Source organism: Penicillium subrubescens (assembly GCF_028828155.1).
Source record: "Penicillium subrubescens strain IBT 31985 chromosome Unknown utg000010l_segment0_segment0, whole genome shotgun sequence".
Lineage (NCBI taxonomy): Eukaryota > Fungi > Ascomycota > Eurotiomycetes > Eurotiales > Aspergillaceae > Penicillium > Penicillium subrubescens.
Window position 1 is genome coordinate 2,581,885 of NW_026643160.1, and position 21,677 is coordinate 2,603,561.

General features: G+C 52.5%; 12 protein-coding genes across 12 annotated transcripts; 7 read left to right on the forward strand and 5 right to left on the reverse strand.

The window, feature by feature from the left end:
• Positions 1-1,158: 1,158 nt before the first annotated feature.
• vac8 (protein anchor VAC8) lies at positions 1,159-3,267 on the forward strand (the record flags this gene model as incomplete). Its single annotated transcript, XM_057158043.1, has 6 exons — positions 1,159-1,326; positions 1,460-1,580; positions 1,639-1,752; positions 1,816-2,061; positions 2,128-2,877; positions 2,936-3,267. 6 exons carry the CDS (start codon positions 1,159-1,161, stop codon positions 3,265-3,267), a joined length of 1,731 nt encoding a protein of 576 aa, XP_057003893.1.
• A 555-nt stretch (positions 3,268-3,822) lies between these two features.
• On the forward strand, positions 3,823-4,548 carry N7473_012105 (exosome non-catalytic core subunit CSL4; the record flags this gene model as incomplete). Its single annotated transcript, XM_057158044.1, has 1 exon — positions 3,823-4,548. The coding sequence occupies one exon, from the start codon at positions 3,823-3,825 to the stop codon at positions 4,546-4,548; it is 726 nt and encodes a 241-aa protein (XP_057003894.1).
• Positions 4,549-5,443: 895 nt separating this feature from the next.
• Positions 5,444-9,041, reverse strand: N7473_012106 (GTPase RIA1; the record flags this gene model as incomplete). The annotated part of the gene is made up of 6 exons (XM_057158045.1): positions 5,444-5,823; positions 5,917-6,233; positions 6,301-7,818; positions 7,878-8,806; positions 8,893-8,913; positions 8,979-9,041. 6 exons carry the CDS (start codon positions 9,039-9,041, stop codon positions 5,444-5,446), a joined length of 3,228 nt encoding a protein of 1,075 aa, XP_057003895.1.
• A 411-nt stretch (positions 9,042-9,452) lies between these two features.
• N7473_012107 (DUF4604 domain-containing protein) lies at positions 9,453-10,009 on the reverse strand (the record flags this gene model as incomplete). Its single annotated transcript, XM_057158046.1, has 2 exons — positions 9,453-9,928; positions 9,982-10,009. 2 exons carry the CDS (start codon positions 10,007-10,009, stop codon positions 9,453-9,455), a joined length of 504 nt encoding a protein of 167 aa, XP_057003896.1.
• Positions 10,010-10,282: 273 nt separating this feature from the next.
• On the forward strand, positions 10,283-12,226 carry N7473_012108 (pre-mRNA-processing factor 19 family protein). The gene is made up of 5 exons (XM_057158047.1): positions 10,283-10,335; positions 10,410-10,454; positions 10,508-10,949; positions 11,021-11,484; positions 11,550-12,226. The coding sequence occupies exons 1-5, from the start codon at positions 10,323-10,325 to the stop codon at positions 12,008-12,010; spliced, it is 1,425 nt and encodes a 474-aa protein (XP_057003897.1). The 5' UTR covers positions 10,283-10,322; the 3' UTR covers positions 12,011-12,226.
• A 201-nt stretch (positions 12,227-12,427) lies between these two features.
• On the forward strand, positions 12,428-13,851 carry N7473_012109 (putative RING finger domain protein). The gene is made up of 3 exons (XM_057158048.1): positions 12,428-12,538; positions 12,627-13,451; positions 13,517-13,851. Exons 1-3 carry the CDS (start codon positions 12,437-12,439, stop codon positions 13,667-13,669), a joined length of 1,080 nt encoding a protein of 359 aa, XP_057003898.1. The 5' UTR covers positions 12,428-12,436; the 3' UTR covers positions 13,670-13,851.
• Positions 13,852-14,194: 343 nt separating this feature from the next.
• N7473_012110 (mitochondrial 54S ribosomal protein mL43) lies at positions 14,195-14,747 on the reverse strand (the record flags this gene model as incomplete). The annotated part of the gene is made up of 3 exons (XM_057158049.1): positions 14,195-14,486; positions 14,560-14,642; positions 14,709-14,747. 3 exons carry the CDS (start codon positions 14,745-14,747, stop codon positions 14,195-14,197), a joined length of 414 nt encoding a protein of 137 aa, XP_057003899.1.
• Positions 14,748-14,751: 4 nt separating this feature from the next.
• On the forward strand, positions 14,752-14,973 carry N7473_012111 (uncharacterized protein; the record flags this gene model as incomplete). The annotated part of the gene is made up of 1 exon (XM_057158050.1): positions 14,752-14,973. The coding sequence occupies one exon, from the start codon at positions 14,752-14,754 to the stop codon at positions 14,971-14,973; it is 222 nt and encodes a 73-aa protein (XP_057003900.1).
• A 2-nt stretch (positions 14,974-14,975) lies between these two features.
• Positions 14,976-17,002, forward strand: N7473_012112 (U1 small nuclear ribonucleoprotein 70 kDa; the record flags this gene model as incomplete). The annotated part of the gene is made up of 4 exons (XM_057158051.1): positions 14,976-15,237; positions 15,304-15,431; positions 15,495-15,591; positions 15,686-17,002. The coding sequence occupies 4 exons, from the start codon at positions 14,976-14,978 to the stop codon at positions 16,432-16,434; spliced, it is 1,236 nt and encodes a 411-aa protein (XP_057003901.1). The 3' UTR covers positions 16,435-17,002.
• A 283-nt stretch (positions 17,003-17,285) lies between these two features.
• N7473_012113 (ribosome assembly factor MRT4) lies at positions 17,286-18,145 on the reverse strand (the record flags this gene model as incomplete). The annotated part of the gene is made up of 2 exons (XM_057158052.1): positions 17,286-17,829; positions 17,952-18,145. 2 exons carry the CDS (start codon positions 18,143-18,145, stop codon positions 17,286-17,288), a joined length of 738 nt encoding a protein of 245 aa, XP_057003902.1.
• A 265-nt stretch (positions 18,146-18,410) lies between these two features.
• Positions 18,411-19,938, forward strand: N7473_012114 (mitochondrial distribution and morphology protein 10; the record flags this gene model as incomplete). Its single annotated transcript, XM_057158053.1, has 2 exons — positions 18,411-18,507; positions 18,566-19,938. 2 exons carry the CDS (start codon positions 18,411-18,413, stop codon positions 19,936-19,938), a joined length of 1,470 nt encoding a protein of 489 aa, XP_057003903.1.
• A 302-nt stretch (positions 19,939-20,240) lies between these two features.
• N7473_012115 (triose-phosphate isomerase TPI1) lies at positions 20,241-21,374 on the reverse strand (the record flags this gene model as incomplete). The annotated part of the gene is made up of 5 exons (XM_057158054.1): positions 20,241-20,269; positions 20,325-20,652; positions 20,769-20,843; positions 20,947-21,226; positions 21,337-21,374. 5 exons carry the CDS (start codon positions 21,372-21,374, stop codon positions 20,241-20,243), a joined length of 750 nt encoding a protein of 249 aa, XP_057003904.1.
• Positions 21,375-21,677: the final 303 nt, after the last annotated feature.

Consider the following 21,677-nt stretch of genomic DNA (forward strand, 5'->3'; position numbering starts at 1 on the left):
CCTCATTGGGCAGGTCTGTGCTGCACGGACCCTAGCAGGAAGCGGAAAAGAGGCAAAGAGGGAAGAGGAGAGGTAACGAGGGAGAAAAGACTGAAGGAGGCGGGGGAGGGGGTGGGAGAGTAGGAATAGTGGGGAGGCTGGGAATGATAAAACACTTAGAAAGAGAGAAGAGAAGACTGCGAGAAGGCAATACGAATAGCAAGAGATGGTTGGGATATCTCGCTAGAAATATACGGAGTAGATAGATCCAATAGGTGCATCCATATATATCTACTCTGTACGGAGCATAGATCGACCTTGTCACACCTTGTTCTGTATATGACTCTCCTATCAAATGGACAGTATAGATAGGGCAGTTGCATCAAGATATAATTAGAAGCTGACTCTCTCTACATAGGTAATAGTGCCCTTGCAAGTCTTGATGTCTTACATATGCCCAAGTACCGATATCCAAAACATAGTTCACTATACCCTAGATCCTCTGATCTTCACCTCGCCATTAGTCAAGAAACCTGCCTATGCGGATTGGTCGCAGCTCTCGGGATGATGTAGGATGCTATGCGGGAGCTTGACAGGGTGATTCGGATGGCCCATCATTGAATGATAAAGGTAATCAGAAGATGGAAAAATGGAAACGAAAAGAAAAAGCAAAGAGTTTTATAGCCCAATATTTCTTAATTAATATTAATTACTGAATCTCACAATTCAAGCAGAAATCCGTGGTGTCGCAGAGCTGAGCCGAGGAGGACCTGACTGCTTGAGCTACTGTGGTTACTAGTTGCTAGTTGCTGAGCTCGCGCCTGCAACCTCGTTTCACCTCCTGCCCTCCACTTCCTTCCCCCCTCCCTGCGCATCACCTTTCCCTTATCTTGGACTTTTTTTCTGGGCAGGTTCTATTTTCGCCCTGAAAATCCGAGTCCGACTACAATCCTCGGGGCTCTCTTTTCGATCACGCGCCACGACTTTGTGTTGCCATCCCGAAGCTTGACCCGGGTTCATGCAACTGCCTACAGCCTCTACCGTCCAAGCCTCCTCATCATTCCGACCAACCTGTGTCTCTCCCCGCAGAAATTTGAATCGCACCCTTCTCCTCCCTCCTCCCCTCCAGCTTCGATCCAATCGCCTTTGCGGCCCTGATGCGGGCCTGTTGAGGACGGCATGAGTGGAATCGTCACCACCTGTTTGTCGTGCCTGTCGGCGGTCGACCGATGGTGTCATATCACGGCCTGCCTGGGTGGAGGCCGTTCTCGGGATGGCATCTATGAAACCACCCTGGAAGACAATGAACGAGAAGCCGTGTCAGATCTATTGGGGTATCTCGAGAATGTACGTCGCAACTCATTTCTATCCCTCGGGGTCCTGATGCCGTCACCCCCGATCGGTGATGGTGATGCCCGATTGTGAACCCGCGCCAGCCGACGAACGTTGCTAACCATAGCCCCTGGCTCCTTTTTGACAGCGCGCCGAAACCGATTTCTTCGCCGGAGAACCCTTGCGAGCCCTGAGTACCCTGGTCTATTCCGATAATGTCGATCTCCAGCGAAGCGCTAGCTTGACCTTTGCCGAGATCACCGAACGAGGTGCGTTGGAGAATATCAGTTGCCCATGGCGATGTCAGACCTGACCCCAGACCTACAGATGTGCGCGAAGTCGACCGAGACACTCTCGAACCTATTCTATTCCTGCTTCAGAGCTCGGATATTGAAGTGCAGCGTGCTGCCAGTGCGGCGCTGGGTAATCTCGCAGTCAATGGTAAGCGACGGCTTCCTGGTCGGCGGATTCACAGTCTCTTCGATCGCTAACCCCAAATCTCAGCCGAGAACAAGGTCTTGATCGTCGCCCTCGGAGGGCTGGCCCCTCTGATCCGCCAAATGATGTCGCCCAACGTCGAAGTGCAGTGCAATGCCGTTGGCTGTATCACCAACCTGGCAACCCATGAGGAGAACAAAGCCAAGATCGCTCGTTCAGGAGCGTTGGGCCCTCTGATCCGCCTCGCCAAGTCGAAGGATATGCGTGTGCAACGCAATGCGACCGGTGCATTGCTCAACATGACCCATTCTGGTAAATTACAAATGCCTTGGAATCCGGGGAAGCCTGGAGGAAGTAGTCACTAACTCAAGGCACTAGATGATAATCGCCAACAGCTTGTCAACGCCGGCGCTATTCCCGTCCTGGTTCACCTCCTTTCATCCCCCGACGTCGACGTTCAATACTATTGCACAACCGCCCTCAGCAACATTGCTGTGGACTCGACCAACCGCAAGCGCCTGGCCCGGACCGAGTCGCGTCTGGTCCAGTCCCTGGTTCACCTCATGGACTCCTCCACCCCCAAGGTCCAATGCCAAGCGGCACTCGCTCTCCGAAATCTTGCCTCCGACGAGAAGTACCAGCTTGAAATTGTTCGGGCAAAGGGCCTGTCTCCACTGCTACGACTTCTTCAATCCTCCTACCTCCCTCTCATTCTTTCCGCCGTTGCATGCATCCGCAACATCTCTATCCACCCACTGAACGAGTCCCCAATTATCGAAGCGGGCTTCTTGAAGCCACTGGTTGACCTTCTGGGCTCAACCGACAACGAAGAAATCCAATGCCATGCCATCTCCACCCTCCGCAACCTTGCCGCTAGCTCCGATCGCAATAAGGAACTGGTTCTACAGGCTGGAGCGGTTCAGAAATGCAAGGACCTCGTTCTTCGCGTCCCTCTGACTGTTCAATCCGAGATGACCGCCGCAATCGCTGTGCTGGCCCTCAGCGATGAGCTTAAGCCTCATCTTCTTAAGCTCGGCGTATTCGACGTCTTGATTCCACTGACAAACTCAGAGAGCATTGAGGTACAAGGGAACAGTGCGGCTGCCCTTGGCAACCTGTCGTCTAAGGGTAAGATTATATCTTGTCTAATCTTTCACGTCGCCACATACAGCTAACAATTCACTAGTCGGCGATTACTCGATCTTCGTCCGTGACTGGGCCGATCCAAATGGAGGCATCCACGGCTACCTCCAGCGATTCCTCGCCAGCGGCGATCCTACCTTCCAGCACATTGCCATTTGGACCCTGCTCCAGCTCCTTGAATCTGAAGATCAGAAGCTTATTGGATACATCTCCAAATCAGAGGATGTGGTGCAGATGGTCAAGTCCATCTCCGACAAGAACATAGAGTCTGACGAGGAAGATGCAGATGATGGCGAAGGGGAAGTAATTGCCCTTGCCCGACGCTGCCTAGAGCTGCTCGGGACTGGTCCTAAGCAGACATTGGTTGAGGCCTGAGCTTACCCGTGATCCTTTCCTCTAACATGCGATAATTTACCCTTTTCGGACCTTTTGCTTGGCCGCACTTCCTCTATCCACTTTCTACTTTCTCGTTCTTTGGGTGTTCATCTGGGCATTGAATTCAAAGAATTCAGCTTTCTTCCGTCAGCGGGTATGGGTGTAGTCTGGGCCGTTTTCATCTTCCTTCTATGTGATTCTTCTCTTCTGTCCTGCTTTCTTCTTCCACGCCCATGTTATCCATGGTATTTTTGGGTCGGTGCTGCTGTTCTTCCTTGTTTCTACGCATACACCGTGTATTCATGCTAGATATCGGGCTCTGTCATATTTAATCAGTCCGCTGTGCACAGTGTCTTTGAGCTAATGTGAGCTAGAATAGTTAGATTAGAGCAATTGAGAATATACCAGGAGTGCTGCTCTCCCTCCATCCGGAAAGTAGTTTTCCCGTTCCGGTGGATCCAGAGAAAGCTCCCCGAACAAAAAAACCTCCTCCGCTCCATCCACCTTCTCAACATAAAGAAGTCTAATTATCTGCCCCCAAGGGCTAATTTTACCATGGCTACCTCCATTCCACCTGTGGCTATTCCTGGCCAACGCCTTGGCTCTATTGCTGCATACTCTGCCGGTCCTGGCACCCATGTCCAACAATCCAATATCTACGCTTCCATCGCCGGCCCCGTCATCGTCGATCCCGCACAGCCCAAGACACAAGCCAAGTCAACGCTCCGTGTCTCAAGGACCCTGCAGAGCACATCTCAAGCTGCTTCAGCTGCCTCCGTTAAGCAAAAATCACGATACAACACCCTCCCCGCCGTCGACTCCATCGTCCTCGCACGAGTAACCCGCGTCCAAAAGCGCCAAGCAACCGTCTCCATCCTCGTCGTCCTAGACGACACCTCCGCAACATCCACCGACCCTTCAAAGCTCGCCTCAGATAATGACAATGTCGCCTCTATCCTCACCACCGCCGCCAACCCCGAGAACCACAGTAGCACAGACGAGCTGCGGTTCCAAGCGTTGATTCGGAAAGAGGACGTCCGAGCTGTGGAGAAGGACCGTGTTGTTATGGATGAGATGTTCCGGGTTGGCGATATCGTGCGCGGGTCGGTGCTCTCGCTGGGTGACCAGAGCTTTTACTATCTGACTACGGCCCGTAATGATCTGGGTGTTGTTATGGCCAGGAGTGAGGCGGGCAATATGATGTTCCCGGTCAGTTGGAAGGAAATGAGGGATCCGGTTACCGGGGCGGGAGAGCAGAGGAAGGTTGCCAGACCTTATTGAAGGCTGCTCGACTGTTCCAGCTGTTCTTCTATGAAACCCTGACCTTGTATGATATTTTCTTGGGTTGGCGATGCGGACGCCGACTCAAGCATACTCTTGGCCTACTCACCTCGCCTCTGGCCTAGCGTGACACAACCTCGACTTACGATACGAGACTAAATATTGTATCACATGTCTTGTTGGCATTGGTATTCAAGGCCTATCAACTCCAGTCATAACCACTTCTCCAAGTGGCTCGCTCCAACTCCTACGCGACGGACTCATGCCGGAGGGAAACCAATCCCCCTCCAAATAGTGCTGCACTGGCAAGCACGAGATTTGCATGTACCACTCCTGCTGCACCGGGAACATCATTACCATTCCCACGACCGTCGCAGCATTTATGAGATACCCACTAAACGAATGAAAAGGCACATGATCAACTTCTCTAACCCCCAGTTTTCTCAGCTGCGGTCCATTTTACATTTCCTAACACTGTAGAACTATCTACCACCTAGCTAGCTAGCTATATACCCTCCTTAGTATACACGGTCGAGACTCTTTCAATGTCGGATTGTGTTTGTCAATGGAGGGAGATTGATGGATTTTTCGGAATCACGCGGGAAACTCTCATTTTTTGCGAAGCCCTCAGACTCGACTTTTTTGGTTGCTGTTTATGTGACTGGATGGAGATCTGAGGGTTACATTTATCATCATAGGAATGGATCATGGATAGCCCTTCGTTCTCGAGTATGAAACTTTCCATATACTTGAGAACAGCCAACTCTTATTTCTTCACTCATGATCCTATTCCACAGGAACAAATACTATAATCAGATCACTTTTGTGTATTCACCTCCTCTAAATCCAAATCAAACCCTCCAAAAACCAAATACGAACTCCCATCACCCAACTTCTACTTCTTCAACGTCTTCTGCTTCTCCGCATCAATCAACTTCCTCCCCTGCACAACAAGACCCTTCCTACTCCTCACAGCATCCATATACCTCTTCGCAACATTCTCCCGATCCGCCAACTCGCCCAAATCCTCCAATTCCTCCTCCGTAGCCGGAACCCAGAACGGATCCTCGTCTAGAGCCTCGAAGCCCGCGAAGACGAGTTGGGGCTGTGCCGCGCCGGACGTGCGCTTGCGGATTTCCTCGGCGAAGCCGAAAGATTCGGCCACTGGGAGGAGTGCGATGATTGTGAAGAAGGGGGTGCCTTCTTTCATTATTTCAGAGAGGATGCGGCCTCGGCGGCGGGTTATTACGCCGTAGACGCGGCCGAGGACTTCGGCTGTGTTGGGAGAGGTGTTAGTATAGGGTTGGGGTCGGTGATGGGGGTTGGGGACTGGAGGGAAGGGAGTGATAGGGGGAAGGGAGTACTTACTTGTTGCTTGGATCTCACAGCTGTACATTGCCAGCATGATGCGGGGACTCCAGTCGAGGAATCCTTGCGTGATACCCTCGCGGACGAGCTTGATGGAATCACCGGTTAGACGGCCCATGTCTAGCTCGTCGCTAGAGCTGGCTTCCACGGAGATATCCTCTAGGAAGACGGCGACGCCTTGCATTGGTTCCTGGCAGAGAGGTCCTTGGCCGGTGGCTAGCTGGAAGGCGTATGCGATCTTGTCGCAGAGGTCGCGTACCAGGAGAGCCTTCAAGTCATCGGAAGAAACGACGTTTTGCTTGGAGTCCTCGAGCAAGCTAGACGTAAAAAGTTAGCATATGTAAAAGATACAGTAGTCTCCTGTTGACGGGTGTGTAGATTTACAATTTCTCGCAAGTGTTGACTGAAGTTGCATCAACCAAGATGTTAGGTCCAACTCTCCGAGGCCCGAATGCAGTGATACGGTCAACGACGTTCTTCCAGAGCTCTTTGTCTTCCTTGACCTCTTCGTTGAAGACCTTGTCCAATTCATCTCGGAATTCCTTCAATGATAGGACGTTGCCCTCGCCAACCTCACCAGCGGCGTCAACTTGCTGGGCACTGTCTACAACTGCATCTGATTTTGTCTCGGCGGCCATCCGCTTCTCTGCCTGGAGTCGCTTGATAGTACCAACTTGGTGGGTCAAGAACTCCGTGACCGCAGAAGGCATCGGCATCACGCGCAGGCGGACGGTCAACTGCTTAAATGCGGACACAGAGAGAACGCCTCCACGGCCCAAGTCTTGGTTCTTGGGAGGAGCCATCTCTGCAGCATCGACGATGGTCTCGCGGTATGGCACGATAGCTTCACCAGTCTGGATTTCACAGCGGGCAAACCGCTCACGAAGATCCTTGACGCATCGCTCCAGATGCAATTCACCTGCCGTCAAAATAACGTGTTCACCGCTGGGAAGAACCTCGTACAGTGCACAAGGGTCACTCTGTTCAAGAAGGCGCAGGCCAGTAATCATCTTACCAAGGTCTGCCGGGTTGGCAGGCTCAAGAGCAACGCGGACAATGGGCGGGGTGCTCAGCGAGACACCGGCCAAGTTGATACTCCCTTCGAGCTGGCTGCAAAGAGTACCGGTCTTGAGCACGTAGCCCGCGAGGCCACCGATACCAAAGACCACACCAGCCGGAACGGATTGAAGGGGCTCCAAGCTCCTGCCCATAAGCAGGTACAAGTCTGTGACCGTAACCTTCTTTGGCTCGGGGCTTGCATGGGGATCCGCCGGCGAGAACTTAGGTGGCAGCACATATATCGAGTCTCCAACTGACAGTGTGCCTGAATAGAGTCGAGCAAAACCAATGAGATGTTCTGGGTCTTCCTTCTCCACCGGCTCTTCTGGCTCATCGGTCTCTGTAATCAGAGTAGTAGTCTCGAATGCGGATGTCATTCTCTCAAAGGCATCGTTCTGTTGTCCTGCGCTAGCTTCAGCTTGCATCTTTGCAATCTCTTCTCTCTTGCGACGAGCGATTTCCCTTGCCTCGTCAGCAGTCATGGTGCCTCCAGCGCGTTTCTTGCTTGAGCTCAGTTCGCTCTCAGGAATAGCCACCATCTTGCTAACGTAGGCAACAACCGGTTCCTCGGGGCCGGTCTTGAAGCTCACCATGGCTTCCTTGATAGACTCGGAGATTTGGTCCGAGCCAGGTGACGCTTCGATCATCTCGGGAAGACGAGTGGCTTGTGCAACTGGGGGACTTGGGAGGTATTCGATGACAGAGACGAGAACAGCAGTTGACAGGGGCAACCACTGAGAGAAGAGTGTAGTCATGATGTTCTTCGGGTCACGCGAACGGAGAACATAGGGAGGGATGGAAATATTCAATGACTTGGTGATCTTCTCCAGCAAAACGGGGTCACTATTGAAAAGTTAGAAGGGTGCTTCAACCACAAAACTACGCGTCAACAGCTTGCTTACCCCTTGCCCTTACCACCGCCAGTGGTGGCTTCATATGCAGCCCAGATACTGTCCAGAACCAATTGCACAAACATAGGCCTCAACGCCCTGCCTTTCAGATGCTTCTGGCCCAGCACACGCTTCGTCTTCGGATCCAAGTAAAAGTCACCCCAAAGAACTTTTTCCAAAATGGTACGCTTAATACCAAGCTTCTTCTCGTAAATGGCAGCAAATTGCCTGATGGTGAAGGCCCAGCCATCCACGGCACTGCAAAAGATGACGTTGTTCTTTTCGGGCGCGAAGTAAAGATCCTCGTCATCTCGCTCCTCGAAGTCGGCAAAATCACTGACACTTTGGACAGACTCGTCCTCTTGACTCTTATTTTTGTTCTTAGCAGCGGCATTGACACGGTCTTCCATGCGCTCTCGCCACTGCAGATCCTCTTCCATACGCTCGCCCTGGTAGAAGCTACCGATGACTGCGTTGATCTGTTCTAGAAGTCGGCTGAGGTGCGAGTAAGCCTCGCTGGGACTCATCATGAGTTCAGTCACCAGCCGATCCATCTTGTTGATAACAAGGATGGGCTTCAGCTGCTCGACCCAGGTCTGGCGCAGCACAGTCACAGTTTGACTGCAGACACCCTCGACTGCATCGACAAGCACGACAGCACCATCACAAAGGCGTGATGCCGTGGAAACCTCACTGCTAAAATCGATATGACCCGGGGAGTCGATCAGATTAATCAAGTACTCCTTGGGCACTGGTGCCGCATCTGGGCTAGAACGGCGAAGCATCGAGAAGAACAGCGAGATAGCGGAGGACTCCATGGTAATTCCTCGAAGCTGCTCATCTGGACGCGAGTCCAAGTAGCGGATCTTGCCCGCCAGCTTGGGCGAGATGATGCCATTAGTGGCAATCAGACTATCCGTCAATGAGGTCTTGCCATGATCCTATAAGAACGAAAAGTCAAAAGTCGCGGTTAATAATTGTGATTCTTGAGAAAAGACCGGATCTTTCAGTTGTCGCGTGCACTTACGACGTGGGCGAGAATGCAGATCTAGCGGGAGGATTAGTATATCGCGGGCCTGACATCAGAGGTGGGATGGAGGGGCAGAGACTCACATTGCGAATATCTTCGGGCTTCCGCTGCAGGCGAACGAGATCGTCTACGTTGACCACAGGCATCTTGACTGGCACTGATATTTCTCTCCCTATGTTCAGCGAGTCCAGCGAGTGCGAGGTGGTGGGGAGAGAGCAAAGCAGTCGGATGGCCGCCGGAGAAAAAAAGTTGCTGAGAAATGCGAATTAACTACACCAAGCTGCTGCCCCGACAAGTAGAATACTGGGAGCCACGCAAAGAACCACAGGCTTAGTTTTTACTTAGAATTTAATATGAAAGAATTCATAGATAGATCATTTTGTTATCGTAATTTTTTTTTCGATCATTCTAAAAGGGCTAGAACGTGACACTAGTGCTATACAGTTTCGTCATTGCATTTGACTCATGATGAATCAATCCTCGTGTTAAGAGGTGGCTTAGCTCTTCCTTCTTTGTAACTCTATTGGTAGGATAATCAAACTCGAGAAATCACTACTTTACTCTTCGTCAAAGGATAACTTGATCTTCTTGGCCTTTTTGGACTTCCGAGGTCCTGGTGCTTTAGGCCATGTCTTGTCGGCCTCTTGCTTGTCTTCAGGCTTCTCCTCAGATTCGTCCTCGCCCACGACCTTGACTTGCTTCCGCTTTCTCGGACCACCAACTTCTGTCAAGTTGCTCTGTTTGGCTGCCGGGGTCTCGGTCTGGGATTGCGCATCGTCCGGTCCTTTTTCCGTGGGTTGGTCCTTAGTAGAGGCATTGTCATCCTTTTGGTCTGTTCCTCCACCGACAAGAGCTTCATATTCTGCCTTTGAGATCACCTCGTTGCTCTCTTCGTCGACGTATACTGGCGCATCGTCGTCTTCCTCGTTCTTGTCCTTGAGTCTTCGAGGGCGCGCAGCGGGTCGCTCGAGGCGACCGGAAGTATCGCCGTAGTGGCCTCGAAGCTTCTGGAGAAATGCGGGCTCTTTCGCCTCTATAGTACCTATTCGTAAGCACAGTTCATGGAGTAGGCAACGTCTGGCATACCGTAGGCAAGCTTCGGGTTCTTGACCATAGTCGCACGACACTGGGTGGTGTAGTTCGCTGCTGTTAAGTCAGGTTCATACCGAGCACACCCTCAGAAAATGATCGCAGTCAATCAATCAGTCAGTCAGAGTAGTCCATTGAGACTAATGACCCTGGCATCCACTTCCGAATCATAGATCGAGAGGAAGGTCAAAGTTGTCGAAGAGGAAGAAGCAGGTTGGGGCCGTGAACAGCTCGCTTGGCGCTAAACCGAAACAGGACACATCGAAAAGTCCAAAGGAGCCGCTTCGCGTCTGGTCCTCTTCACTCATCTACTACCTTCGCCACATCCCCAATTAATCATGCTCTGCGCAAGTGAGTTCCCTGTGATTGACCTTAACTGAATCGCTACTATTGGACACTCCCTTCTAACAAGTCTTCCCTTGCAGTCTCTGGAGAGGCCCCTCAAGTGCCGGTCGTCTCTTCCAAGAGCGGTAGGTCTTCCCAGCCTCTAATCGCGAATCGCGCCTTTCTAACAGCTTAGCAGGCAGTGTTTTCGAGAAGCGCCTCATTGAGGCCTACATTGCCGAGAATGGCAAGGATCCCGTGAACGGCGAAGAGCTCACTACCGACGATCTGATCGATGTCAAGTCGCAGCGCGTTGTTCGACCCCGACCTCCCACCCTCACCTCCATCCCCTCTCTGCTCAGTGTATTCCAAGAGGAATGGGATGCGCTCGCTTTGGAAACATACACCCTGCAGCAGAACTTGGCACAGACACGGCGCGAGCTGAGCGCTGCGCTCTATCAGCATGATGCTGCCGTACGAGTGATCGCGCGCTTGACGAAGGAGAGAGATGAGGCCCGTGATGCGCTTTCCAAGGTGACCGTTGGTGCTACTCGTGCTGGAACTGGCGGTGAGGCTATGCAGGTAGACTCTGCGGCCTTGCCCCAGGCAGTGGTAGAGTTAATTGAGAACACACAAGCAAGGTATGTGACATCTGATGTGTCTCTAGCAGACTCCCATGGGATAATTACTCACATTCATCCCATTCTTGAAGCCTTTCGAAGACCCGCCGCAAGCGCCCAATTCCCGAAGGCTGGGCCACCACCGAATCTATCTCCGCATACAAGCCCGCCGAGAGCTCCGAGCCTCTCTACCCTGGAAGTCGCACCCTCGCAGTCAACTCAACTGGTGAACTGGCACTTATTGGTGGTGTCGATGGTGTTGTGGGCGTGTATTCCCTTTCCCAAAAGGCTGTCGTGCAGACTTTGAAGACAAATGGCGCAGTGACTGATGCTACGTGGGCTGGTGATAAGGCTATTGTTGGATTAGCTACTGGCTCCGTCAAGGTTTTTGAGAATGGCAGTGAAGTTGCGAGCTTTAGTGCTCACGGTGGTGAGGTAACCGCCGTTACAGTTCACCCCAGTGGTAACATTGTCGCCTCCGTTGGCGTCGACAAGAGCTATGTCCTCTATGACTTGACGTCTAACACTGCTGTTACTCAGATCTGGAGTGATGCTGGTAAGCCCTATCCTTTATGCTTGCCTTTTCATCCAATACACCCGATACTGATCTCTTGTGTCTAGCTTTCTTGTCTGCTACATTCCACCCCGATGGTCATATCCTGGCTGCTGGCACCGCCAACGGACAAGTCAAGGTCTTTGATGTTCGGACTGGTAGCGAGGCCGCCGATTTCGCCATGTCTGGCCCAGTGAAATGCCTTTTCTTCTCCGAGAATGGCACCTCCTTGGCAGCAGTGGCTGCGCAATCCACCACCGTCTCCATTTGGGACCTACGAAGCTTCAAGGAAATCAAGGTGCTGGACACCGGTAGCCTGGTCAACTCGATCCACTGGGATTACTCTGGCCAATTCCTCGTGACCGGTGGCCCTAGCGGAGTTAGCGTCCAACAGTGCAACAAGTCGGCAAAGGAATGGTCGGAGCTTCTGCGCAGTGCTGTCCCCGCTGTGTCTGTGGCTTGGGGATCTGCTGCTCAGAGCATTGTCACTCTTAACGAGGCTGGTGCAGTCACTGTTCTGTCCCCGTAGTCACGATCTTCTAGGCAAAACATGTAATTTTAGAGCTGGATATCTGAGTTTCAATGGTGTTTCTTGCGTTTGCGACAGCTCTTGATGCAGGAAAAATTCACAGTCTTTTCTTTACGATCCGAATGGTTCATAATCCTAGCAATTCGATTTTTATCAAAGTGAGCTTTACCAGCAAATATGGCGCCCGGTATCTCACCTTATATTGCCCTTCTCCCCCTCCGAGCAACTCCTCCATGTTGTCAACTACTCAGACCACGTGATTTTACCTACCTGTCCCTCCAATATTATCTCACCGCCTTCTTTGTCCGCATCAGAGACCGCCTTCTATAATACTGGCATAATTATACCGCCTTCGGGGACTCGGGCCTGGTCATCATGTCCACCCAGAACCGTTCTCTTGCCTCGAATACTCTCTGGCCGTCTTACATGCCAATTCACGTTGCATTACCTATATACAAACCTATCCTTGGCTTCGGTACGGCTATGAGTGACGATCCTGGCGTCCTGTTTATGGGCGCCAGGTCCAAGGTGAGTAAAGAACCCTCAAACGGCACGCGGGGCAAATGTAAATGAAATGACGCCTTTATTGATATATTTGCCCATGTTTTTTTTCTAGCAAAATCAGCGTCATATGTCAGAAGAATCTAATGAAGGGGGGCAGTCGTCATGGCACCACCACTTTCACCCTCCACGACCTGAAATGGCAGGCTCGCGTCCTGCCCGCTTACCACCTATAAGAGCACCTCGAGACGGTTTTGACTATCGACGACCCGCTGAAGTCAGAGCTCAGGAGGACGATGTTATTGATCTCACAAACGAGCCAGAGACTCCTCCTCAACGCACCCACACTCACAACGAGAACCGCCCCCCACACTCCTCCTCATCACGACTCCCACGTTTTGGAAGGAACATCATGGCCGAGGCAGATATTGTCGATCTGGAAGATGAGCCCGACGACGCTGGAGAAGGGCCTTCCAGTAGCCCAGAGGTCCAGTTCCTCCGGGCCACCGTGCGCCACCCACAACCTCCACCACGAAGATGGGAAGGTGTCAGCTTGTTCCAGACCAACTTCCCATTAACTCGGAGCCGAGCGCCAGAGGAGGTCACTCCGTGGGCTCGTCCAAGGCTCCCAAGGCCTCACAATATTACAGTCAGCCATTTGGACACTCTTTTCCTCGGCGCAAGAGACTCGATCCCCAACATGAGCTCGGCCGAGGTTTACCTCGACTACACCACGTCCTCCTTCCCTATGGAGACAGCCCCAACGCGGTATGAAGATAGACGCCGACGTGATACCTACAAACCACCCAGCCCAGCTCCAGAAGGCTTTTCGCGCACCTTGGGTGAAGACGACGTCGCGGTTTGCCCCAACTGTGACTGGGAGCTAGGAACCGGGGAAGGAAAGAAGCAGGAGATTTGGCTTGCGAAGCAGTGTGGCCATGTTCGTATATCCCAGGTTGAGTCGAGTTCGTACTCCCTAGCTAACATGCATATTCTATATTCTAGGTATACTGTGGTGAATGCGCAGAGAACCGGTCCCTTTCCAAGGCCAGAAAGGCCCAGACACCTCCAAAGACCAAGCCTTTCTCCAAGTGCCAGGTCGAGGGCTGCGGCAAGCTCGTCAGTGCACCCACAGCGATGCTCCATCTCTACCTGTGATGCCTCCTCTGACGTCCCAATTTTCTCATTTGCATGACGAGTGGTGTTCTCCGGTTTCCTGCTTCATTTCTCTTCCCTTTTCTTGTCGATACCCAACTTACATGGAAATACGGGGCGTTATCTTACTCTATCCTCCGGTTTTACCGGCCATTTCTTTTCTGAATGTTACATTCTTTTTTGAACGGCGCTTCTCGTAGCTCATCTGCTGTCAGGCTTGATCATCCCAAGTGTAGTCCCTCTAGGTAAGCAATGATGGAAACCAATAACAAGTATACTTCGGCATCCAAAGACCAATTGTAGATTCGACTTTATTTCGAGGCATACGGCAACTCGCATTTGCAATGCATAACGCACGTGGGGAACCATGTTTTTCCCACAGAGGGTAGTGAAATGGACAAAGAAGGTAAAAAGAGAAAAGACAAGAACCCAGTTCTAATAGTACATATGATGCGAGGGCAGATCTTCATCCTTTGTGAAAATGATAGCTCCTACCCAGAGTAAACGCCACAAATAAACACCCATAATCTATACACCACGCAAATCACCGTGATATGGCGACCAGATACCACGCACACTCTCGTTCAGACTCGTCACGGGCTTCTTCTGCACCTTCAACTTCTCGCCACTGGCATCCTTCAGGATCATGGCCTTGGCCAGGATATCGGTAGGCTCAAGGTTGCGCACACAGATTGACTTCTCACGACCGTTGATGTAGTGGCCCTTGATAATGGGGTGCTTGGAATGTCGGGGGGAGACACGGATCTCGATCTGGGGGTTTTCGCGGGCGAAGTTGGGAAGGGTTTGGGTCAGGAAGGCCCTGTAGAAGTAGCCGGTCAGTCTCGGAATCGAATACGAAGAGATAACATGAAGTTTTAGCAAGGTATACTCACAGCATGCCACGAGAGCTGCCGCCGTAGTTGCAGTAGTGGAAGTCAAGGCGTTTGCATTGTAGGATAAAGGCACCGACGCCGTTCTGAAGATTCGCCCCGTCAGCGCTGAGCTTTCAATTCCTTTCCTCTCATCCCTCACAACAACGTACCCGAGCGGCGGTAACCGTTTTGATTCCCTTCACCGGCATTGTTATGTTTCGTTCCAGTATCAAGCTGTGGTTGCCAATCTCCAGTTGTCTCCCCATTCCATTTTCTCGTTCACGTGAAGGCGGTGAGGGTGCGCTAAAGTCGGCTACTGCGGCTACCTCGTTTACCGCCCTTGATCCGACCGCTGCAGAACGCGACACTCCTGAGCAGTTTGGTCAGCTTCGCAGTCTTCATCTGATCTCCGCATCGCCATCGGCTGAGGAGTAAAAATGACTGACAAGCTCCCACCGCCTTTGCTGGCCCTATTCCAGCCCCGGCCACCGCTTCGCTACATTGCCCCCACCGACCGCGCTCCAGAGGACTGCCCGAAAAGTACCATCTCTGGCGTCGCTCAATACCTAGCTGCAGCAAAGGAATTTGAGGAGGAGGCCCCTTACAACGCAACTGAGTGCTGGTTGCAGCGCAAGTGGCGCGAGAAGGTTGAGAAGAAGGAAGCCTTGACCTCACAGTTGACCGATGGCTTTCAAACCTGTATGCGCTATCTAATGTGCCCTTTACAGCTTGACTCAAATCGCTAACAATATTTTCCTTTGACAGTCAATCCCAAGGAGGATCCCCAAGCTCGAGGTGACCCCTTCAGAACACTCTTCGTTGCACGACTCAGCTACGATGTGAAGGAAGCAGACTTGGAGCGAGAGTTCGGCCGCTTTGGCCCGATTGAACGTGTACGACTACCTTGGTCCGATTGTCCTCCAGTTTTCATTACGGCTGATCATTGTCACATATAGATTCGCATCGTCAAGGACACCGTTTCGCCCAAAGCAGGAAAGAAGGCTCACCGAGGATACGCCTTCATTGTGTACGAACGAGAGAAGGACATGAAAGGTATAACTTCCTTATCTTGCACCCTCCATTCGCGCTGTTCCCACTCCTTGTCATGGTAAGAAAGCTATTGCTAACACAGTGACGCCGGTATCAGCTGCCTACAAGGAAACAGATGGCATTCGCATCAAGGACCGACGAGTCCTAGTTGATGTCGAGCGTGGCCGTACAACTAAGGGCTGGAAGCCACGTCGTTTCGGCGGTGGTCTTGGCGGCCGGGGATACACCAAGGCCATGCCCTCGCGCCCCATGGGACCAGGTTTCAGTGCGCCATCCGGCCCTGGTGGATTTGGTGGGGGATTCCGTGGCGGTTTCGGTGGCAGAGGTTTCCGTGGCGGAGGCTTCCGTGGTGGTGGTGATCGATTCGGTGGTCGTGGAGGAATCGGTTACCAAGGTGGCCGCGGTGGCTTCGGAGGCGGAGGCCAAGCTCCCCCTAATGCTCCTTCTGGCCCTGGTGGTGGACGCGGAGGTGGATTTGGAGGTGGCTACGGTGGTGGTAGTGGAGGCAGGTTTGATCGTGGTGTAACTGGCAGCAACCGCGAGCCCGTTCGCCCCCGAGACGCATACGCAGACCGCGACCGCCGTGACGACCGTGACCGAGGAGATCGGGGCGATCGGGGAGACCGCGATGGTGGTGACCGTTACAGAGACCGCGAACGCATGCCTGACCGCAACGGAGATCGGTACCGCGATCGTGACCGTGATCGTGACCGCGATAGGTACAGCGGTGGTGGCCGAGATGGAGGCCGCGAAGGTGGTCGCGAGGGTCCCCGAGAGGACTTTGGACGCAAGCGACCCCGTGAGGATGACGGCCAAGATGACAACCGCTCCAGAAGACGGTACTAGGCGTTCTTTCGTCTTTCTTGTTACTTATGGACATTCCCCCTTCCCTTCTCAGTCTCGACTTGCTGGTGGGTATCCCTGATATTGTCTTCCACATGCCCTTTTCCGTCGTTAGGGCAAAGGGGGGTAAGACGACAGCCTATGCGCAGATAACAATGGGGTCTGAATTGTCCAGCACGAGCCTTCGAAGTTTCCCAACACACGCTACCGCTTCATGCTTTTGTTGACCACAGGGTATTCGGTTTATCATGCGATCCTGCTCCCTGCATCAGCATGCACATACCTTGGGTGATCACCACGAAGTGTTTTTGTATTCCCCGGTTTCCTTCCAGTTCCCCTCTACATTTCGTTTCTGCAATGCGTTCAAGTTCTTTTTTCGGAGGGTCCCTCAAGTGACCCTTCCTTCCCTTGGGGGTAAGTATGTACTTTAGTCGAAGCAATCTTTCTTATTCAGGCGATGGAAACCAGATGGGACTACGTTCAGGTAAGAACCAGGTAAGGGCCACTGCAATGACATACGCGCAGGCGTCTTACTAGGTAGTCAAAAATGGAAATATGCTTCTCTCTCTGGACCGAGTCTCTACACAGCAAAAGATAGTTTGAGCAGTAATACTTTTTTCATATCCAATCTGGTATCTATCATCATAGGCACATCAATCCGAAGAACCCATGCTCTTCCCTGGACAATATATGGGAGGATAAGAAATTGTTCAATATATTTGAAAAGAAATGAAAAAGAAGCGCCCACCCCAAACTCCGTAAGATGCCCTCAGAGAATCTTTTTTTTTAACATCGACCAGACAAGACATAAGTCGACGAAACAGAGGCAAAAGACAGCAACACAATCAGTTCATCTAAGCATCAGTGTCCATGCCACCCTGCTCCAGGATCTTAATCTCTCCAGACTCCCGCGTCCATTGGGCCTTAAGATCGACCTTGAACTCGGAGGAAGTCACACCAAACATCTTCAAGATGGTAGTTTGCCGGGAATCCAGCGTCTCGCCCTCTCGGCAAATGGGGAATCCCTCCTGGCCCTCGGTCAACTCGAGCATGACCTTACCCTTCACCAGACGAGTGGGGATACCCAATTTACGCATGGCGGGCTCAATGGTGTGGCTGACGGGCTCATCTTGGTCGGCGGGGATCTCGCCACCGCGGGCAGTGACAAGGCCATTGGGGAGAGTGAAAGAGCGGGTAGCCACGGTGCCGGCACGGGCAAAGTCAGAGGGGTGGAAGTTCTCGAAGTACTGGATGACGGACTCGGCGGGACGAGAGGTGAAGAGCAGGCCGACGGCACCGGTCAGGTAAGTGGAAAGACGGTGCAGGTTCTCAGCGGCTTCGTTTTCGGGGGTTGTGCCGAGGGCGACGGCCATAACTTTGGTCTTGCCGAAGAAAAGACTAGAGATATCAAGTTAGTGGGCTAGTCTTGAAGATAGTATTGATTGAGCCGAATGATGTGATGAATGTCTTTAATTGACTTCTCAATCACATTCACATTCTCAATTAACAGAACGACATACCGGCTGTCTCCAAACTCGGCGCGCACATCCTTCAAATAGGTGTTTCGCATGTTATCCACCGAAAAGACAAACAGGTGATCATATTCCTCGAGGCATTCCCGGATATTGGCGTACAGACGGCGAGTCTGCTCCTTGTGGTCCTTCTTGACGGTCTTGGACTCGTGAACGACACGCGCGCGCTTGGAACGAGGCATTTTGAGTAATTTGAGAAAACAAAGACCAGATAATTCGAAAAGGGCGTAGTTTCGTTTGTCGTAGCGGTGCGGAGCGCAGCAGTTGTGGCATTAGTTTTTTTCGCTGATAACCGGATCAACAGTTGTGCCGAGCTTATCCGACCCCCACTAGCCTCGATGGGGTAACCAGCTGCTGCACTCTCACTTCCGCTTGACTACTTCTACTCCGTGAGTCCCATACCTTTGGGCCTTGCTAGCATCGTCGGAGTGCCGCCGAGGGAGAATCATGCTGGATTTCATGGACTACGTCCAACTCGCCTTTGCCGAGGCGACCAATTGGAACCAGGACAATTCCTACTCGGCGCTCACAACTACCGCGCAGTGTAAGTTGTTCCGGCTTCAGGGATGCGCAACGGACTTAATCTAACGCGTTCGATACAGCGATCCTGGAATTCGAGACTCCCGAAAGATTGCGTGTTCGTCTTTCATCGCTTTCAACACCGCATTTTGCGACCAGTTATACACTTGGAACGGTCGGATTACTTGATGGATCCATCTCATACCTCTTCAGCACAGTTCCCTTGCACAATACCCCCAGCCGAAGCGCCCTAATCCCACTTCGAAAGATCTCCCCGGGTTATCGACAAGTACAGGCTCCCGAGGCTTCAGTATTGACTTGGGGATGGGACTCTCTTCTTGATGGCGTCAGGATTCCTGGGTTCAATGGCGGATCGCGTTCAGCGACTGCAGCACACAAGGATGGCAACCAACCAGTAGAAGACAAGGCGCAACGGAAGGCAACACTTTTGCACGCCTCGCTACACCTGCCATCGCCGACTACACTATATGCGCTTTTCCTGCGTAGGATGTCTCCAACAACACAGCTGTCGCTTGCAGTCTGCTCAACTCAGGGACCGCCAATGTCAAAGTCCGCGCCACAAGCCTCACTGCTAGCCCATCTCTCCCACGACACTGGGAAGTACTGCAATGAGTACCTTTTCAGTACAGACAATGCGCTTCTTGGCTGGCGCGGTCTCTGGAACTTCGGCGCTGATCCTCGATATACCCCCGCCAATGCGCCTCCCCGTCTCTCTCTCCTGTCTGCCGGTGCAGAGGCATACTATTCTCCAGTCTCGTCAATAATCGGCATGTCAACTGGCCTGCGATTCAGCACACTTCCCGCCGCGACTGAAGTGCCCTCATCTTCCTCCTCGTCTTCAACCAACCATCCCACCCCCATCTCCACCTTCCCGTACACATTAACCCTAACTCTCACCCCAATCACTGGCTCTCTATCCACCACATACTCCCTCCGCGCCTCGCCAAATCTCTCCTTCAGCTCACGCTTCGGCTTCAACGTTTACAGCTGGGAAAGCGAAATGGTTGCCGGATGTGAACTTTGGCGCCGAGCTAGAAAATCCACATCCCCCGCCGACGACGGGCTCGAATGGGCCCGCCGTAAAATGCGCCTGCACGACTTTTCCGCTCCTCTCCCGGGATCCCCGCCATCCTCTCCACTCCTCTCCGACCCGGTTCAACCCGAGTCTGCCATCACGTCGGACGAGAGCAGCCAGGGCGAGGCTAGTGACTCGGTCATTAAGCTTCGCATTGACCAGTCCTGGAATGTGAGATTGCTCTGGGAAGGTCGCGTGAAGGAGTTGTTGGTGAGTGCGGGCGTCGGGCTGGGCCCGGGTTCGTTCTCGCTGGCGCCGAATGTTTCCTCCGCGGCGGGGAGTGGGTCGGCGCAGAGTGGAGGTGGCCCTGGCACGTCGTACTGGCGCGGGGTTGGAGTGTCGGTGATGTATTCATCGTAACAAGATGGTGTCTATGATTATCTCTTCTCTTCTCCTGGTTTCTTCTTACCCTCTGATATGTATTTCCTACGTGTCGAGGGGTTGAGTGGATCAACATCTACGATTACACCCTGCATGATTACACCTGCATGTTTTAATATGCCGCAAACTCGACATATTGGCGGTTCCCCAATGTACATATATTCTCATGACAACATATCTCACGTTTCAAGCCATTGAACTATTTATGTGAGGCCTGGATCAAGGCCAGCCAGTCCTGGCAGTCAAATTTATTAACGGGATATCATAGTATCCAGGACCACTTAGATGCGGGCGTTGATGATGTCGACAACTAGATTTGAGATTAGCATTCCATGCATCGCATATGTTTGGTCGAGTGTGCTTACAGGCAGGCTTCAAGCTGGCACCGCCAACGAGGAAGCCGTCAACATCGGGCTGGGTAGCGAGCTCGCGGCAGTTCTTCTCGCTGACGGAGCCACCGTAGATGATACGGACGTTGTCCTGAGCCTCGGCGTTGATGGTCTTGCCGAGCCACTCACGGATAGCGGCGTGAACCTCCTGGGCCTGCTCGGTGGTAGCGACCTTGCCGGTACCGATAGCCCAGACGGGCTCGTAGGCAATGACGACCTTGGACCACTGCTCCTTGGTCAACTCCTTGGCGGCGGCGTCGAGCTGACGGGTAACGACCTCGATAGTCTTGTTGGCCTCACGCTCCTATACGATTGCAAATAGAATCGGGTGTAAGCGGAGGTTCTTCATCTTGGACCTGTCCCGATGCCCCACACCGGGTCTCGGGAAGGCAAACGGGTAACCGAGTTGAAATGACGTACCTCGAGGGTCTCACCAATGCAGAAGATGACAGAGAGACCACCGTCAATGGCGGCCTTGGTCTTGCGGGCAGCGAACTGTAGCGAGCAGTTGTTAATTCCTGTTTTGTCCGTAATGGGGTGTTGGGTGTATAGAACTGGTGTGTTGTCGGTTGCCCGAAGCATGCGCGTGGTTACGTACCTCGTCGGTCTCCTTCAGGATGACACGGCGCTCGCTGTGGCCAATGACAACCCAGTCAATCTTGGTGTCCTTCAGCTGCTCAACGCTGATCTCGCCGGTGAAAGCACCGTTGGGCTTGTCGAAGACGTTCTGGGCAGCAACGCCGATCTTGGAGTCGGCCAGGCCGCGAGTGAGAGTGAGGTAGAGGGAGGGAGGAGAGATGACGACCTCGGTGGTAGAGTCAAGCTTGGCGGCGTTGAGGTTCTTCACGATGTTGGTGATGCTGTCAGCAACACCGTTCCTATAATTCTGGTCAATTGCATGGTCTGGCAAGCTGCTGTACCTTGGCTTTCAAGACGGAGAGGCAGTCCATTGAGGAATTGCGGGGTACTGGAGTAGATCAAAACGTACATCTTGAAGTTACCACCGACGAAGAATTGGCGAGGCATGATGATGGATATGTAGGGTATGAGATTGGGGAAAGATTGAGAAGGGAAGAAAGTTTGGAAAGAGAATCGTTAGGGACGAGGAATGCGGGCGGTTAAAAGAAATGGAGGGGCACATGTCCCGAGGATCGACTGGCGCCTGAGTAGCCAGGCATCCAAATCCCACCATGACATAACTAGCTGACCGGTTGACCGGGATGCCGGTTTCATATGGAAGTCAAGCCTTTTTTGATTGGGTCCGTGAATTCAAGTCAAGAATGCATCCAAAGTACTTATATCTCCATGTAAAGAGTAATGTACTTTGGA